Source organism: Crocuta crocuta, unplaced genomic scaffold (genome assembly GCF_008692635.1).
Source record: "Crocuta crocuta isolate KB4526 unplaced genomic scaffold, BGI_CrCroc_1.0 scaffold228, whole genome shotgun sequence".
Taxonomy (NCBI): domain Eukaryota; kingdom Metazoa; phylum Chordata; class Mammalia; order Carnivora; family Hyaenidae; genus Crocuta; species Crocuta crocuta.
In genome coordinates this window covers 782,026-801,962 of record NW_027532820.1, presented here as the reverse complement: position 1 = coordinate 801,962, position 19,937 = coordinate 782,026, and the positions used below count along the sequence as shown (strand labels likewise).

The 19,937-nt window shown below is 47.3% G+C and overlaps 1 protein-coding gene across 1 annotated transcript in view; it reads left to right on the top strand.

The window, feature by feature from the left end:
- The window catches only part of TMEM178B (transmembrane protein 178B), a 357,407-nt gene extending 341,944 nt beyond the window's left edge, over positions 1-15,463 (top strand). Inside the window, exon 4 of the mRNA XM_077781094.1 lies at positions 5,846-15,463. Within this exon, the coding sequence (XP_077637220.1) occupies positions 5,846-6,096 (251 nt within the window). The 3' untranslated portion in view covers positions 6,097-15,463. The remainder of the gene's footprint in view (positions 1-5,845) is intronic.
- Positions 15,464-19,937: the final 4,474 nt, after the last annotated feature.

Genomic DNA, 19,937 nt, shown 5'->3' with positions numbered 1-19,937 from the left:
GTGGGGGGGGGGGGCAAGCACAAGTTTAGAAGGAGGCCAGGGAGGAGCTCTCTGAGAGGATGACATTTGAGATCTGAAAAGAACTGGACAAGGGGCATTCCAGGTGAGAGAACAGCAAGTGCAAAGTCCCTGGGGTGGGTGGACAGTCAGCTACTTTGAGCCGCGGAATGCTCTTTTGTGTGGCTAGAGTGTGGGGGTCAAGGTGAGAAATGAGGCCAGATGGGGAGGCAGGGTCCACTTAGGTAAGGTCATATGGGCTGGGTGTTTTACTCTGAGTGTGATGGGAAGCTATTGGAGGGTTTTAAGCAGGGGAGAGAATTGTGATCTGATTAAATTTTTAAAATATCACCGGCTTCTCTATGGGGGCAAGAACAGAAGGCAAGAGAGCAGTGACTTGCCACGGAGGCTCACGTGAGAAATGACAGAGGCTGGACTAGGCTAGAGCAGTGAGCATTGTGGAAGTGAGAAGCTCTGTGACAGTGGCACACAAGCACGCCTTGTCATCTCTGTATAGAGACCTGGGCCAAGGAGGGCACCAAGGGCGAAGGAGGGACCGTCTCCAGACCAGGCGAGGCCCCCCTTCTGTGCACCGCCTGCGAGAATCCTGCTCATCCTTCGCCTGGGAAACCTTCCCTGGCCCAGCCTGATTGTCTCTGTCAGAGTTGACCCTGACCATCTGCTACCGGGTAGTCTTCCTCCTCTTCCTAAAGACTGCTGGATGTTGGGGGGGACCTCACAGTCATCTGCTCCGCCCCCCCATCTTCCTGCTGGGCGGGGGCCAGAGGCCCAGAGCTGGCTCTAAACTACAGCGTCTGGGTCTGCTGCTATCGTCACAGCATCCTCAAGTCTTCATTCCTGTACGCATGTCTCCTCTCCCCTCCTAGATGAGAATCTTTTTTAAAAACTCTTTTTCATTCTAGATTTAATTCAAGATTCTTAAGCACAGGGATCATGTCTTATTCTCCTTTTTATCTTCCTAGCATCCAGCGTAAACACAGTTCAACAAATACTTGCTGATGAGCTCTTTGGCGTCACAGAGCCCACAGCCACAGGGATGTCCCCCTCCCCACTCCCCACACCAGGCCTGACATCACTGAGACGTGACAGTCATGTGGGTAATGTCCCTGCCTCCCGGGCCTGCTTTACACCTGACGCTTCTTACAGCCGGGTCCGGAGCACACAGCAGAGCCTTGCTCCAGAAGGAAGAGCTTGGGGCAAAGCTCTTTTCATTTAACTGCTACACTCTGACCACAGTTGTCTTGGAATCTGATTGGAATTTAGGCCCAAACCCCAAACCATAGGGGGGATTATTAAGAAGATGTGACTCTGCATTATTTCTTGGATCTTCACTTATCTCTCAATAAGTGCTCATGAGGAATAAAATGACGCGTTCGAAAGACCTAACCCCAGAGGCTCCAGTCTGCTGCTGTGGGGGACGGGAGGACCTCACACCGTACTTCGGGTAAATGAAGGGAGGCCGTCTCCTCTGCTGCCATCGGTGGTTTCCAATAGAAGCTTTCAGAATCTGTATTCGCTCCACGGAGAACCCCAGAGAGCCGTGGAGGCCGCAAGGGCACGGGGGGCGGGGGGGAGGTTCTGCACCTCACACACACCGATTAGTCGCCAGTTTACAGTCTGAGAGTTTAGTTCGTCATCTGAGAAAAGCGGGGAAGAGAGGGTGCTCGGCCGCCTTTGTCCCCCGTCTCCTCCACCCTCCAGGACTCAAGGGCCTCAGTGGGTGTTTGTCAGTCTGTTGTTAGGTCCCATATCAGAAGATGCTGCTGAGGACGATGGCAACACATTATTCATTCAGTCCATTTACGGAGGGCCTACCGTATACATGCGAATCTCCCTTTGTAATCACGTTTGAAAATGCGCGTTTTCAAATTTGAATTTATGAATACAGAGAGATGTAAAAACGGAAGTCCTTGATTTTAACAGAAGACGGTAGCGTTATGTAGAAACAGAACCTGTTTCCAGTCTTCTCTCTTTGTCACACACAGTTTCCTAACAAGTGGCTTAGATGGTTGAACTCAAAGGGCCTTCTTTCGTGAGAGCCCTAGAAATGTTCTCCCACCGAGGGGAATAATGACAAGCGCGAACAAACAGAAATTTTAAAAGCTTCCAAAATCACAGAACAGCTGATAGGAAGTTAAGGCTAGAAGACCCCCATTACCTCCATTAACGTGACCCAACCAGACGTATGCTGTCCACAAGCTGGGCCATTTCCAGTTGGTAATTAGATCCACACGGACCTACGCTCTTTACCCTCAGTTCATCAACCACATCCTTCGTGTCCACTCTGCTTGCCGAACACACCATCAAAACAGCGCATATCAGGACTTTTCAGCGACTGCCAACTCGGGAAGATCAAAACTACTCGAGGTCAACCTTCTCCCCCAGAACAAATCACTGGATTTAATTGGGAGGATGGTGTACCTTGTGATGATAAGGAGTGTCTCCATTTTTTATAGCATCTCGTAGATACGATTTATATGAAATCAGTGGGTGACCTCCTCACACACAGCTTCAGTTTATAAGATGATGATTCAATCCACATCTCTAGCTCAGAACTTTCTATCAGGTTCCATATCCATGGTTCCAAGTGCCTGACCATCTCAAGGGCAGCTCAGATTTGAACTGAGCACACACACCACAACGCATACACATGCATGTGCATGTGTGCACAGACTCTCTCTCTCTCTCTGTGTCCTAAATCTAAGTTTTAGTAAATTATATCTTTGTACAGTCAGGTTTGCAAGCCAGGCAGTGAAAGCAGAAAGCCAGCTCTCGTTTGTTGGCATTTGGGTTACTTGAAATCAATGTCACAGGAAGCTTGCTTTCGTTCGTGCACTTCCAGGTTGTCACCCTCTCATGGCCACGCCCCACAAGCTGCCCGCTTCCTCTGGACCACCTCTCCTCCTCCCCTCACCTGGCTTGGTCTCAAGGTTACACAAAGGCCCTCTGCCCTAACCCAAAGGTCTCACCAACAGAAATCACCCGAGGAACCAAAAGTTTCCCATCCTCTCCCCCAAGACTTTCTGACTCAGCAGGGCCAAGGCGAGACCTAATCCACATTACTAGCGTCGAATTCCATCCGGACCCCAGTGCTCAGCAGGAGAGACTGTGTTGCTTTGGTAACGCCCTGAAGTGTGGGACCCCTGCTCTAGCAGGTAATGATGGTGCCATACGTGTGTGTGCACAGTGGCTGTCACTACACGTGCACACGTGTGCACCATCCCATACACACACTGTGCGCAAATACAGGCGCATTCACGTATGCATACACGGAAACACGGCACGGGCACACCTGTGCATGCATTTTATTTCTGGGGCACCTGAGCCCAGATTCTCCCTGACTTTCCTTGGCCTCAAGGAGTGTTCGCTGAATAGGTATTCACCGCGCCCTCCTCCCTCCATGTCGGCCCCCACCTCCCGTCTTCCGCATCCTTGTAGCGGGGCTCCTTAGTGGTCTTTGGGAACGCAGATCCGAGCCACCAGAGTGCCCCAACACCTTCTTTCACTCAGCTCAGACCTCTCAGTTTTCACCACGGATCTGGGGTTCACACCGGCTCTTCCTCCAGCTGCGGTGTCCCAGCGCCACCCTTCGCCACGTGCACATCTTTGTATTTAAATCTTTGTTCCCAGGTGGGATTCCTTTCTGAATCTAGAATGAAGTCACTAGGTCAAACGTATGAATATTTTGAAGATCACTTTCCTGTAAGGAAACACCAGCTTACCTTTCCCCTAGAGTCTATGGGATGGGCCATTTTGCTGCTCCCTCCCTAGTTTCGGAAATACTCCTTAAAAACCAAATAAAAACCCAAATGCCGCTAATTTGATTACCTTCTGTTACTATGTTTTTATCTTCCAAGTCTTTGATTTTTCACATTTATTGCCCATTTGTATTTTTATCTCTGTTATCTGAACATTGGACTATTAAGTTTCATCTTTCTCTAAGGAAACTTTTTCTTAACTTAGTGGTTCCAAACTCACCGGACCAGCAGCATCAGTCACAGCCAAGAGCTTGTTAAAAATCTAAATTCTCAGGCCCCACCCAGACCTACTCACCAGAAACTCTGGGGTAGGGCCCAGCAGACTCCAGCTACCAAGCCACCCAAGACTCCAGGCTACCCTGTCCCAGACTGAGTGAACCCACATGCACAAGAGGAGGGATCCATCTTGTACAACACATGTCTTAGCACAGAAGATAAGACCACAGACTCGGGAATTAGCCTGCCTCAGCTTATCGCCTGGCTCCCCAGTTACTAGCTGTGTGATTTTAGACAGATGGCTTAACCTTTCTGAGCCTCAATTTCTTCCATCAAACAGGTATAGAGACAAAATAGGGATAATAATATAACCTACTGCATAGATTTATTTAGAGAATTAGTTTCCATACATGTTAAACACTCAACACAGTTCCTTACACACACGCTCAGTAAAGGTTAAGTACAGCGACTGCCACTATGACCACTGAAACTATCCCAAGGTCATGGGTCTGAGGCCTGGAGGAAATAAGGTTGGATCTTAAGGAAACTTGGCCATCAGGAAGCAAGAGGTCTCATAATAAATATAAATATAATGGCTTTCTCTTGTTTACACGCCCTAAAAAATATGCTTCTCCCTTTTTTTCCTTCTACTGACCCAGCTCAGCCTTCTCAAATGTCCCTGGCCATTGCTGTCATCTCAGTGCTGACAGAAGAAACGTGAGACACAGCCAATATTGAGAAAACCTTTTTTTATTAACTTTATTTTGAGAGTGAGAAAGAGAGAGAGAATGGGGGAGAAGAAGAGGGAGAGAACCCCGAGCAGGCTCTGCACTGGCAGCCCAGAGCCTGATGCAGGGATCGAACTCACAAACCGGGAGATCATGACCTGTGTCAAAACCAAGAGTCAGACACTTAACCGCTTACCCAGCTAAGCTCTGCACCCCCACCCCCACCCCGCCACATGCCCCCAAAAAAGCTCTTGAACTCATTTTGGGTATACTACATACCTCCAGTGGTTAAAAATGGGTTTATAATTCTATACATTTTTATAACATTCTGTCTCTTGTAGTAGCCTTCTCATTGAAGGTTAATATGAGTAATTTTTTTAAAAGACGAGTTCCCATCATTAAATAATTTTGTCATATACTCATAAGACTAGGTTGGATGCATACACCTGTGCTGCCGTGGGTTATAAATCTTCATGGTGAGAAGTCACATACAGAGTTTCCCAGAGACTTTGCTGCCGCTTCGTAAAGGGATATCTTATAGGGTCAGTGTCCCAACGTTGGGAAATGCTGTCTTACAGGAAGAGGAAAAGGGTTCCCAGCATTGGGATGACTTGTCGGCAAATGGATTAAAGGAAAACCCAATGTTGTATAAGAATATTTTCTATAGGAAAGAATAGAGGTTGTTTTTCTCTTTAAATAAGTAGCAAACTGGGGGGAGGGCAGTTTCTGTGTCTCCCAAGAAAGACAGTGAATTTTCAGTGCTTTAGAAAAATGAATTGAATACTCCTTTGCCTCACTATACCCTACCTGTCTCGAAACTCTATTGCAATACTCATTTAAGTGTTTTCCCACAGGTGAGACTTCCCAGGATTTTCCAAGACTGGGAAATTATTGGAAAGTGAGGAAGCCATGATCTCTTTACGCTTTTCTCCGCTCCATGAATTTTTCCAGCTATTGATCTTGTTCACCGGTGGCTTGTGCCTGCATCTTCTCATCTTTCCTACTCAAGAAAATTGAAAAATGCTGTCAACCTCACGTCTCTCTTTCTCTCTCCCCCTCTGTCCACTTCCCTCTCCCCTTTCCCCCTCCCTCACCCCACCCCATGTTCCTTCCCTTTCCCTCCAGGAACCTTCTGCATCATATCACTGTGCACCTGTGTGGCTGGAATCAACTTTGAGCTGTCACGCTACCCACGCTACCTGTATGGACTCCCCGATGACATCAGCCATGGATACGGATGGTCCATGTTCTGTGCATGGGGGGGCCTGGGCCTCACACTAATCTCGGGATTCTTCTGTACCTTGGCCCCTTCTGTCCAACCTGTCCCGAGGACCAACTGCCCTAAATCCAGACCCGAGAATGGGACAGTGTGCTAAAAAACAAACCCATACACATATATATATATATATAAATATATATATAATATACATATATAAAACAAAACTAACTCAAGATGATGCCAGTGCCAAGGTAGAGTTGAGTTCACTCAGGCACCTGCATCTCGTCGGACTTTGTGTTGCCTCATCACCGAGATGGGGAAAGCATTCCCATCACGTGGCTCTTCCATCACTTCTTAACTTTTGGCTCCACGGTTTCTTGAAGACAGAGCGAACATCACCACTCGTGATAGCGTCCTGACCCCATCACTCACGAGGATGGGGTGGTGGGCTGGGAAGGGACAGTGCCAGTGGTCTGAAGCGGCATGGATGTAGAGAAGGAGGTCCCATCCATTGGGCCAGCAGCGAGGACACCACCCCAGCACCGATCATGTTGCAGAGAAACAAAGCCCTTAGTTCATAGAATGTAACCACATCTTTGAGGTCATTTGCAGAACCACTTCTCCTGATCTTCCTGTTCTGATTCCCTTCCTGGCCCACCAGCAACACACAACAAGTGGAAGAGAAAACAGACTGAGAAGGAAGTTTTCTCATTGTTGCCAAACTTTTGGACAAAGTTACAGAGGTGGGAAGGGGGAGAGAACAACGTGCTGAGAGGCAAGATCCACATCAATAAAAGGACACTTCAGTGGATGTTCAGAAAACCCATTCTTACCTTCCAGCTGCCTTACATCCAGTTAAACAAGAGGCCGCCCTGTCCCTGACCCCACCTGCACTCCCTGGGCAGATTGGAGCCTTGGAGTAATGCTGTGATGTGTGTGTGTGTGTGTGTGTGTGTGTGTGTGTGTGACTACTTTTGGTGGTTTCCTTTTTTCCTTTTCACCTTTTACAATGGAAATACTTCATTATGACTGTTGTCTCTATCGTTTGTGGTGGTCTCATGGCCCAGGGCGGAGTCCCGAGCCCTAGGAGGAATAATGAGGGGCAGGCCAACATGGGTGCCCATTATTCTGTAGCTTCAGATCCCTGGAGTGTGTACGTGTGGTGGATGTTTTCCGAGTGTGGGGTTTTGTTTGTGTTGCATTTTTCTATTATTTGTAGTGCAGCTGAAATTCCCAGAGAGCAGAACTGAGAACAAAATCACTGGGCAGAGGGCCCGGTGGTCCTTCACATCACAGTTCTGGGATGCCACGGGATTAAGTCCTCTAAATCCGGAAGTTCAAGACAAAGCTGGGCACAAAAGCCATGAGAGAAGAGGGGGAACACCGTTCAGGAGGGAGAAGGAACATTGCCTCTGTTGCTGTTGCACAAGTACGTATACCAAACCAGACCCTCACTCCCCGTCGTGGAAACTGTCCTTTGTCACTGGACATCCACCCCTCTCCTAGGGGCGACCTCTGTACAGATGAAAGAAAATGGGTCACATGCAGAGAGAGCATCTCCATGTCCCGTGGGCTCAAGATTGTATGATATTATGTAAATTAATGGAGAACTCTTGACTCTTTCCATCTTCTTCCTTTCCCTCTTGATATTCAAGGCCATGCATCCCCAAATAGCCGTCTTAGTGGCTAGCCCCCAAACAGAGGTGGCATCAGTCCAGCCCAATGTCTCAGGCTCATTCGAGCAAACTGGTCCTGCAGGTGTTGATGACCTACAAAGTCAGCCACAGTCGCGGAAGCTGTAGGGACAAGAGTCTGCCAGGAAGAGTGGGCAGGAGCAGCTGACAGTCACCTCAGTGACCCTGCTGGGGCCGAGCAGCCCCAGGGAGGCAAAGAGTGAATCCCCGAGCTATACAGTCATGGGTCAACCATGTAGCTGAGAATTCAGTTGCCTAATAAATACATATGCTTCGGGCACATTGCCAGCAGCTCAACAGCCTTCCTTCCCACCCATGTACCTCTTTCATCGACCTGTCTTCTGATCTATCTTCTACCAGTCCCCACTTCTCTTCACCTACTAACCACCTCTCCCTCTTCCATCCGCCAGGCTACGAGTCCTGCCTGTCCCCTCATCTGCTCTTTTTGACTCTGTGTGTGTGTGTGTGTGTAATTCACATCCAGTTAGGACATCCCATGTGTATGAATGGGCCTGAATGTGGGTCTCTGTATATGTGTAGCTCTCTGGTGCATTTTCTGTATGTTTGTGTCAATATGTACCTGGACATGGGTGTGGGTGTGCTACTCAAGGCTTCCTTCACGGCGACACTGGTCAGCTTCTGCAAAAGGTCTCATGTGTGCGTGCCCCTTGTATGGGTGTACTGAGAGATGAGGGGTGAGATGTGGAGCAGGAAATGCTATTCTCTTCCAATTGGGCTTGGAAGGATTTTTTTAAAATAAAGGATTAATTCTGAGAGAAGGGAAATCATTTTCAAAACCTAACTTTTCCATCATATACAGAATTAAATTTTTTTTCTTGAAAAGTTAGATTTCCCCCTTAAAGGACAGGCACATGAGGGCTTGAGGGAAAAGTGAGAAGCATCCCAGATTGAGAGGCTTCGTGTCTTCCTTCCAAGCATCCTGAGTGGGCTCTGCCGAGCAGGGAGAGGCAGGTGTCCATGAGCATCTTTTCAGGGCAGAGGGCCTGTCTGTGACCAGACTCAAATTCCAGCTGTTTCCCAGGTGCAGGAAAATGGAGAAAGAAATTCTACAAGGGACCACTTGCTGTCAGTCATTTAAACTTTTCTTGAGTAGCTGTGTTTGAGGACACTGCCTCACTGACCTGTGACTATTTATACCTTCTTTTTTTATCCCGTGCTTGCCATAAATGGATCATCCACTCTTTCCAGCTACTAATCTTTGTGGTCTACCCTTAATACAGCTTATTGTGTCCCTTTGAAGCCTTCCTGAAATGTTAGGAGGCTCCTAAGAAAGAGGTAAACCACCTGGGCTTAACTTACCATCAGTAGAACTGAGGCTTTGAGCTGCTGCTTTGGTAGCGAGGCCAGATAGGCACAGAGATACTCTGGGGCCTGGGCCTGGTTGGGGCCAATAAAGCCCCATACAGATGGCAAATCCTTGCCCAGGGCAGGCTGGGGGTGGGGGTGGGGGGTTCGATTCCTCCAGCATAGGGATCCAAGTTAGAACCCACCGCCCCCATGCTATTACTGAGGCTGTGGCGTGACTGAAGAAGGGAAGAGAGGGAGAGGAAGAAGGAAAGGGTGCCTCCACTAACTCCAAATCAAGGTAGAACCCAACCTATTGATGGGATGTAGGGTCAGCAGCTTCATGAAAGTCCCAGCCCTGACCTCAGCTGAAGCTCGGATTCCTTACAGGTATGCATGCAAGGTCTATGACCAGGTATGTATTTTGAGCTCCATGTGAATCAGCTTTAAGCATGGGTCCCATTTCAGCTTTCATTTCCTTCCTTACCCTGTAAGAGCGGGGATTCAGGAAAATGAGGCGTCTGCCTGGAAGGAGGTTCTATTTCTTTCTCTCCCCATTTTGGGAGCTTTGGTTTCTTTCCACTTTCCTTCTGCATCAACTTAAAATAGTTGATCAATTAAAATAGTCAAGGAATGTGTCTCTGGAGAGGCTACTCTCCAAGCAAATCCCTTCCTCGTTGGTTGTGGCTGTAGGCTTCAGAAGGAGGTCTGTGGCTTCCCAGCATTGAAATAGAAAACATTTTTAAAGCTGCCTATTCCAGCTTCAATCCTCCTGAAAGCCGTAGCCTTTCAACAATTACATCCTTTTAGCTTCAGGGATCACAAAGTCACGAAGACTCAACATCACCAGATCAAGACAAAGCTTTCCTTGTTCACACGTCCATATGTCGCATTCGGAGCCCATTCTGGCATATGCTCTTGTTGGGGTGTGCTGTTCCACAAACAGTGCTTGCCTTCCCTTTGATGAGGGAAGGCGATACCCTGAAACTCTTGAGTATGGGCCCTACCTCTTACCACGCATCCACAGTCATGATAAAAGGTGTAAAATGAACTGTGTGTAGTTGTTCTGATTCAATAGGAGATGTGCTGCTTAGGTCCCTAAAGCTGCCCACCTGAGTCAGACTCAGAGTAATGAAATCAAGTACATCACCCAGAGGCATTTAAAATGGACTCTATCTTCACCTGGCTTATTCTGGGAGCATTAATTAACTGGTTTTTAAGTATCTAAGGGGAAGGAGTGGGAAGAAGATGCCCTCTGGTCATCTTTGGTGTGGTTTGTGTGGGTTGCTTGGTTGCTTCTGGCAGCTAAAGGGAGGCTGCTTTTCTGAAAGTGTTCTCCTCCCCCAGGGGCCAACCATCCCAGGGGACCAATCCAGCTCTTTCCAGGGAAATATGATGAATCATAGAGGTGATTTCACCATACTTAGAAGTCATTGGTGCATATCAGCCAGGTTGGGTTTTGTGCTATCTTCTAGTTGGTATCCAGCAGAGTAAGGGGACAGGTCTTTAAACAAGTCCCCCCTGAGCTGCTGGACACAAAAGATTCTGGCGTCTCAAAGCAGTCAACTTGGCGGGCTGTGTTTGCACTCTTTCCATTGATGCCACCATGGTGCAAAATGTTTCTTAAACATTATTGTTAGTTCTCAGATTACGTTGTTATTGGCTTTTGGATTGTTTTTTCTGAATAATAAATTAGAAAAAGTATCAAAAAGATTAAAGGATTGTTTATAATTCCTTTTATCCTCGAGGCATCATGATGGCCCCAGCCTCAGTACCTACATGGCCAGTGATTGTCTGGGGTTGACATTTGGGGCTAGGAGTGTAGTCCAAGGCTGCCAAACCACACTGGTCTGCATGGGATTGACCCTGTGTTCATTACAAGAGAAGAACAGGGCCCTGAGCCCCCAAAGATGGCAAAGAGACTTTCATAAAAGGTCAGTGCCAGAGCTCAGGGATGGGTGGAACAGAGGGAAAAGATTCCTACTTTCTTTCCTTTTTTCTTTTCTTCTTCTTTTTTTAAGTGTTATCTCAATCTAATTGTAGGTGTAAGAGCATGGAAGCCAGAGTAACTCACTAATTAAGCTACACTTCTCTAATACAGTTACTGTAAAGTTCATTTCAGCTCTGCACTAAAATGATTTGCAACTCTGGGCACTGTGTCTTCTCCATACTTGAACTTCCTCATCCACAAAATGAGGATAGTGATAACACTTTACCTCATGGTATATTAAGGGCGACAAAGCAGTTGTGAAGTGATTTGCAGACATGACGTGCCGTATAAATTACGCACTATTCAAATGATCCTGCAGCATCAGAGCCCCCAGTGCATGGAATTCTTCCACGTACATGGTGCATGGGCCTCGTTGCTCAAAGGACAATCGAGAGTGTGAGGTCATTGTGGCCACCAAACAGGACCATCCCTATCCGGGTTCAGCACATGGGATTCTCTTCCATCATTCAGGTCCCTCACAGAGGTTGGCTCCTTAATTTACCCATTCTCAGGCTTCCTTCCTTTTGTCCAAAGCCAATTTTGCAAAAGGCACTCAATCCCTCTCGATTATTCCCAGAGGTGATGGAATAAGTAAACCATATGGAGCAAATAGCATATATGAGCTCAAACAGTTAACTATTAACCAAGGCACAGGGTCAATGCTTTTTCTTTCTTTCTTTTTTTCTTTCCTGCAAACATCATTTGTAGCTGTACATGAACTAGTGATGGGAGCTGATCAGGTTCTGAAGCATTTTAATGGCCTTTTAAGTTTAAGGTGGGAACAAATTTCAAAGAACTGGAATCTTCTTTCTCTTGTCAGTTGGTGAAGCAGATGGCTTCATCAAAAGCATATGGGTTCTCTTGGGAATGAGAGTGGATATGGCGCACTCCCTCGGAGGTGTTCTGGGCATGATCCTGTTTTGGGAAAGACTGAATTCTAGGTTCTAAACAAGAATGCAATTCCAAAAGGGTTTGCACCTTTTCTGCTTTGCAGGAGATCTGACTTCAGAGCTATAGGGAGGCCTTCTCTAAGGGAAGTCCAAGGCCTTGCTCACTCTAGGGATAGAGCCCAACCAGGAATGGGGGGACTACCTAACTATAGGGGTGCTTGTTCACTATTGAGAGGCAGAAAACCACAGGCATGGGGGCTGGCCTCACTTTGACAGACGCCAGCTTCAGCAATGACAGTCCTGTCCTTCGTTTCCAAGGACTGGGTGTTGGAACTCTGTGTCCCTCTCTCCTGTCTCTCATTACTCCCTCAAGCCAAGCCTTTCTCTTCTTTCCCTGGTCGCCTGGAGACCCTTTCAAGCCTGAATGTGTTGGTGTGGCTGTGTTGGTGTGGATGTAATGATATCTTTCACTCACTCATGCTCAGATCCCTTTCCCGCTTCCGTCCATGGTTGTGACTGTTTTAGATCCAAGACTTTCTGTAAAAATGTACAAATAAAAGTGGAAACTGAAAATAAAGGGGAGGGAATTGAGATGAAACAAATGCATTGATGTAGCCCTCAGTTTTTGGAGGACTTTATGTAGAGACTGCCCTAAAATCCTGACTCTGGTGGGATTTGAAGGGAGGAAAGCCGTTGGCACAGAAGGGTTTTTGGTTTTTTTGTTTGTTTGTTTGTTTCTGGTTGTTTCTCTGACAGTCACTAGTGTCTGCTTGGGACCCTCTGTTCTAAAGCTTTTTGCCTTTAAAGTAAAATCTATTTTCCAGAAAGTAAAGAGCAAGTCATCTAAGTCTGAAGGGTGGAGGTCATCACAAAGGTCAACACAAAGACCTGATCCTGGGTTTGCATTTGTAGCTTTGTCACTGGCTGACTCGGCGCCTCAGGCGAGTCTCATTACCTCACTGTCTCTGTGTCCTCTCAACCAAACCAGGACCAGAGAACTCCTGGGGCACCAAGTCTCCTTGGCCATTCTGCTGCTATTCTCAAAGGCTTCGAGCCCATGTGGGTGTGTGCTTCCCGCATGAAGGTACATTTGGAGAGTTTTCCTCCCCGTTACTCTTACCCCACCCCCACTCCTCAGAAAGTAACCTCAAACTAACAGCCAGTTTGTGCTCCAGTCCAAAGCCTTCGATCTACCTTTTTGTTCTCAGATGCCTTTTCCCGCCCACTTTGCCAATCTCATTTGACTGTCCTTACTGACTGAATTTTGGTAGGAAAAGCATATCAGAGGAGACGGTGCCTATAATGGCTTTGTAATCTCTGACTCACTATACAAACATGGCTTGTGATGTCAAAAGCGGGGAGGCTGGCTGTGGGATGCCGCCAAATCACACTGAAGAAAGTACTGCTGCAGGGTGGGGTAAGGGCAGTGGGCGGCACATGGGAGTTGGCTGTGAAGGGAAGATAAAAATTTTGGAAGGGAAAATGGCAGAATCCCCAGAGTATCCTCAGCATGGCAATGGAGAAGGATCCCTCAAAGACAGGGCACCATGAAGTAAGGGGAAGTAGGAAAGAAGGGTGGGGAATGGGTAACCCTATAGCACAAGGAACTGCCTCCCCTAAGACTGAGAAGATGAGGTGCTTAGGGGGTTGGAGGGGTTCTGCCAAGCTTAACTTAACCCTCCATCCGTGGTACCTTCAATCCAAACCTTCCTCCTTTCTGACTGTCCATAGTGATCATCACTCATCATCACTCTGGGACTGGCTTCAGGAAGGCAATTTAGACCAGTGCTGTCCAACCAGTGTAAGCCACATAGGCTATTTTAAATATCCTATTAACCCCATTTTAAAAAGTCTAAACAAACAGGTAAAATTAATTTTAACACATTTCAACCCAACATATCAAAACTATTAACACGATATGAAAAAATTACTGAAATATTCTACCACCCTTGTCTTTCAATGAAGTCTTTGAAATCCAACGTGAATTTCATTCTTAGAAAATATCTCAATTCTGACCAGCCACGTTTCCAGTGCTCAACAGCCACACGTGGCATATGGCTACCATATAGGACAGCAAAGATTTAGACTCTTTGTTAAGAGACTAAAGGGACCCCCTCCCCCATGAGTCACTCAGACCTCCCAGCTGACAGAAGCCAGAGGTTGGCGTTGGCCCTGAGTAGAGAGCACAGCAGTGATGGCCAAGCTGCCATGGTGGCCCCTGAAATTCTGTTTCACCTGCTTAATCAGAGGAGAGGATTACTGCTTGTCAAATACATGTCACATCTACTCCACGGGGTATCAGTGCTGCCCCTGTGCATGGTGCCGATGACCTGTCAAAGTTCTTGAGGCCAGAGAAGGTCACTTTCTTCAGCTACCCGAGCATCAACTTATCCCTTATCCACATGCCCTTTATCTTACAGTGGAGATGGGGCCAGACAAGCCGCCTCCTCTTGGTCAAGAATAATGGTCTCTACACCATTTTGTCATCTAGTCCAGTCACCTGCTAATAACATCTCACGATATCTGGCACTGTTTTTTTTTTTCCAATCCCTTCTTTTCCTTACATTTGTAAATTAATGTCAAATGCTGAAAGGGGATGTGCTAGAGAGAGTAGTGACCACGGATAGGCAAGGCTGGGTTTTCTAGGAGGTGACAGGTTCTGTCCTTTGCACTGGGACTCCACCATCACCTCCCTGTCCTTCCTGACTAGAGACCTTCCTTAGAAGTGAAGAAACCTCTTTTGTTTGGGGTGGAGGTGGTTGGGGAGGAAGATAAGTTGCAAGATCTTAGCACAGAGAACAGAATCAAATGCATGCCAGCGACCCCTGGGCATTCTCAAAGCATTTCAAAGAGCCAGTATGACAAGGTTTAACTCATTTAAAATACAACATTCTGAGCCCCTTGTTACCAAGCGAAAGAAAATAAGCTGATTTGGTGAGTATGTTTTATATATGGTCATTAGATAGGGACCATAGCCGGCAAGACTCTCAAACCCCTTGAGAGTGTTTGTGGTCCCCCAGATTATTGCTTGGTCAATATAAATTTATATAAATTTACCTTTAATTTGCATAGTGCTTTCTGATTGGTTAGACAAGGAGTGGTATGTACTGCAGGATTCCAACACCACCTCTGCCCTAGGAGGTAGCCATTCCTGCGGTTATTGGTGCTAAAATAAGATTAAATATTATGTTAATTTGTTCTGATACGATGTGAATAAATGTGTTGTTTAATCTTAACAAGAATGCGACATCTTATCAGATCTATTGTACTGTCTGTTCCTTCTCATAATGAATTAATTACAGGAAAGGTGATCCAAACCAGATCTTGAAACCATTGTGCTATCCAGAGAGGTGAATTTAACAGGGAAGTGGGAAGGGGGATGAAAAGGGAAATTGCCAGGTTCCTGTGACTTTGCAAGGACTGAGGAAGCAGAGAGCATTTGGGGACCTCATGGACACTGACTGCATCTTGCAATTTTCTTTTTCGAATTGGCAGAAATCTCGTATTTCCATCGATTGAAGAAAAAAAGTGTCTGGTAATTAAATGACTTGTTCATGGAAAAAAAATAAAAATAAATAACCTGTCAGTTGTGGAATGTAAACTGATTAAACAATTAAATAAAGAAGATCATGTTGTGTGTTTTAAGTAATTGTGTCTGCTTGGGGAGAGGAGGAAGACGTCGCGGTATTTGGTGGAGAGCCATGTTTTTCCCCTCAGGTTTTGTATAGAAAAAAAAAAAATAGAACAACTCTTCTATAGATAACAGACGGGAGACGAATCCTGGAGGATATAGATAATAAACATTTCAAGCATGTGTAAGCCAAAGGTCCATGCTTTTAGAGTTGGGTGAGAGTGGAGAAGTGGATTGCAATTCAGAAGAGAGCAAGAAGGAAACTATTGTTCTTTTTTTCCTATCGCTGGCATTTAGTAACTTTTTGAAAAAAGCTTTATAAGATGCTGGAATTACTGGTTACATTCTAACCCCTAAGCCTAGAGAAATTTCTCGTTCAGTCTTCACTACCTTGTCCTTCCCATAGGATCACAGTTCCCACCCACCCATGTACCTCTTAAAAGTTTCTGGCTCATGCCTGGGGAAGACAGCTAGGAAAGAAAGATGATAGGACGCACGTGATTGTTAAAGGGCATTATGTGTCAGTCAACATCGCTCGTGTTAAGCACAAGAAACTGGCTCCATCTGGTACAAGTGGGAAAGTAATTTACTGAGATGCTTGGGTAGCTAGAAGCCCATGGCACAGGCAGGCAGAAGCCACGAGATAGGCAGAATCACACCCCAGGCGAATCCAGACCCTCACCCATGCTTCTGTTGGACCCTGGAGACCAGATGGCTGCCTTTGCCACCACCCCCACCAGGATGAATTCCCAGGTCCCTCCTCCTTTCAGGCGGTAGCCCCAGAGTCCAAATCCCAGGCAAGCACACCATCCGAGGGTGTCAGGAAAACAAGCCTAGAACCTCTTACTTCTCTCTCTGCCTTCCACCAAGATCCGACAATTCCCCAAACATAGGAAGAGGCATAGAATGCTGGGCGGACAAAAAAGGGCACATGCCCATGAGAGGTGGGACCCCCTGAATGAGAGGTACACTGCTCCATCTTCGTGGTGCATCTGACGGAGGTTCGTGTATAATCTTCACAATAGCGATGAGCACCATGGCTGGTAGCTCTGTCGAAAGAGGGGCACGATGCTGGCCATTGTACGGAAGACCTGCATAGATTTGATCTGAAAAAAGAAAACGAATATAGGCAGTGGAATTTAAAAACAAGAGAAAAAGACCAAGAATTATCATCATCATCATCTTGGAGGTAATGGAACTAAGCAGTAGAACGGTTCAAAAGTAAGTAGAGGTCAAAGGTAAGTGCCTTACAGAATGGGTGGGGGAAGGGCTATAAGTAGAGAAAAACTTGGAAGAAATGGGAGACTAGAATCCCAAGGGCCCCCTCCCCTCCTTGGTAGTCATGTCCTTTGGGAGAGAGTGAGAATGGAAACCCCACTGAGGTTAAGAAACGAGTAAAGCCTTTCAGCCTTGGTCCTTCAAGGGAAAGCGCGTGGAGTTAATGAATTTCTGTTGCAGCCAAGGTAGAGAGGGGGAGGGGAGGGCTAACGCTCCCTCCAGGTCCTATGGATGTGTGTTGCAGCACTCCCACCTGAGGGGTGGGTGAGGGCACCAGCAGCTCTCTCAGGCATGATGCCTGGGTGCGCCGTAGACAGCCTGGGGTAAGCCACAAAGAGATGAACAGCCTGGTTCTCCTTTTTCCAATGAAGCACAGCTTTGATTTCTGTGTCTGATGAATTATGCAGTCCCCTGGGTATGTGGGGAACACACCTACTCCCTCTCACCCCACACCTCACACCTCACACCCACATCTCACACCTGTACCTCCAGGCACGCAAGCCCCCACAGTGAGAGCTGTATGTGGAGAAAGGCAGCTCCAGGAACTGTGACCCAGTCCGCCAAATATCCAGGGTGGTCCATGGAGGGACACTCTCCTCCAGGAAGCCTTCCTTTCCTGAACACCCAGCCTGCCAAGTGCCCTCCCCGGAACCCCCGTGGCACATTGGTGTGCGTCTCTCATGGCATCTAGTGCTTCCAGAAGGTTGGTGTTTTCTTTGGGGTCTCCTCAGGAACTGGGTTGTCCTGAGGAGCAGGGATCCTGACTTAACTCATTTTCATGTCCCAGTGACTAGTAGTGCCTTGTGTGAGCTAAGTGTTCAGTAAATACTGACCTGAACCAAACTGAAGTCTTCTCCCATCCACCCTCTCAAGTTGGTCCTCAGTACTGGTGTCAAATCCTTCTTGAAGTAAGTGTTATTGGGGGTCCTCAAGTCCACCCTCAGATTCAAGGGTTTGTTAAATGGGCTCTCAGAAAAGCTACTACACTCAGGGTTGTTGTCTATAACACTGAAAGGAGACAGAAAGGGAAAAGGCACATAGGGCAGAGTTCAGGAGAGAATGGACACGAGCCCCCAGTTGTCCTCTCCCAGGGGATCTACACAGATGACACTTAATTCTCCCAGCGATGCTGTGTAACAGAAGGAGTATCACCAGTCAGGGAAGCTCACCCAAGCCTTCGTGTCCAGGGATTTGGGTGAGGTCGCTCATGTAGACATCAAGCGCTCATACAGCTGACCTTATCTGAGCAGCTTCCAACCCCTCCTGAGGTCAAACTGACATGCCCTGGACAAAGCCTCCACCGTAAATCACGATGTTAGCATAAACCACCCAGCACGGCCCTAGGTGAACTAGGTAAGGTGAACCACGGCCAAGGTGAACCAAGACACACTCATCAAGCAGAATATTCCTTCTTTGGAAAGTGCAGGGTTTGGACAACCCAGACCTGCTGTGTCAACCCTTTATCGTACATACGCTAAGCTGTGTGATACATCAGATCAGACAGAACATAGTCCTCTCCATGCGAACAAAGCTCCTCTCCACATCTTCTAGATCCCTTCCCTTGCCCCTTGACCGTCTATAGAAAAGCTTCGTCCTACCCTTTGCAGGTCACTTGCTGAAGCTCTTTGGACTTGCTGTCCTTCCCGTCCAGCCTCTTCAAATAGCTCTATGCACCCTTCACAAGGGGCCGTGTGGAGGGGCAGGGGAGGGAACACAAGAGCTTGAGTCTTTGAGCTGATCTGAATTTGAGTCCTTCTACATACAAGTTGTGTCACTGGCCCCCTCAGCCTGTGTCCTCGTAGGTACGTAACTGGGCACCCTGACACCTACCTCCCAGACCACTTCACAAAACGAGGGACCCAAAGGAGATGCCTGGCCCAGAGGGTCACTCAGTGCCTGTCAGCCACCCCTCACCCCTGCACTTTGCACTCTCATTCTTAAGCAGGCCCCATGTCTTACCTTCCAGGAGATTTGGGTGACATGAGAGTCCCACAGGTACCCCACGCAGTCACCACCCCAAACTCCCGCGGACAGTGAACGCATTGATCGTTCGTTTAGGTGCAAGCTCACACGTATTGTATTCAATCACTGTTTAGTCCATACAACTCCTATGTAGGCATACGGCTAGTGCAATAAAATCATCCTTTGAAATATTTTTAAATCAGGAGAGGAGGAAAATCTGGTATTAAAAGGGCTCTTTCCCTTTGTGGAGGCCTTCCTTTCCTAGGAAATACTCTAGAACCTTGCCACTCTACCGGCATCACCCGGGATCTTGCTAGAAACGCCGAATCTTCAGTTTAACCCCAGATCCACAGAATCAAAATCTTCAGTTTAACAGGATCTCCTGGTGATTTGGACGCACTGGTCTGGAGCATTCGCTTACCCTTGCTACGTGATGTGAAAGTTGTTTCCACCATTTCTGTTAATACCTTTGATCTAGGATAGAGATCACAGGAGGATTTCAAAAGACAACGAAAACAATTAGTCCCAGGGCGAGGTTTCAAGCCACATCGGAACAGGTATCATTGTTAACCTACAACCCAAGAAAGATCCTTCCTCCTGGATTCGACCCTGGTTCTTGGGATAAGCACCAGAGGAACGGGGCCAATTATTGGGGTTTTTTTTCCTCCCAATAAGCAGGTGTCGGGCTACACTGACACCCTAAGCAGCTGTGTCTGAGCAGGTGTGCGTAAGACCGTGTGGTTTTCAGCCACCGTGGGAGAGCAGGCTTGGGGTGGCCCAAGGGGGAGGCATTTGCCCTCGCCTCTTCCTGAGAAAGCCTGGACCGTGAGACCAAGTAGATCTGAAGAATGGGGATTAGAAGCCTATGTTCCTTCTTTTGTGTTCTTTGTGAAGCGGATGGCACAAAGTCTGCCCTGCGTTCAAATGTGGTACCACCTACCAGTGGTGTAACCTCAGACAGGATATTAGCCTCTGCATGCCTCAATTTTCCCCTCAAAAGATGAGAATGGTACCAATACCTACCTTGTAGCATTATTGTGAGGATAAAATGGGTTAATCCTTGCCGTGTACTTAAAACAGTGCTTGACATACAGTAGGTACTATATATGTACTCAGTATTCAACATTCCAAATTTGAAGTGGCCTATGTGAAGCCCCACTGGCTAATGAGACCTGAGCAGAAGGTATGACTGTGGGGCTACACGTGAGGACAGAGCCATGGGAAAGAGGGTAATGGAAAGAGTTTTCT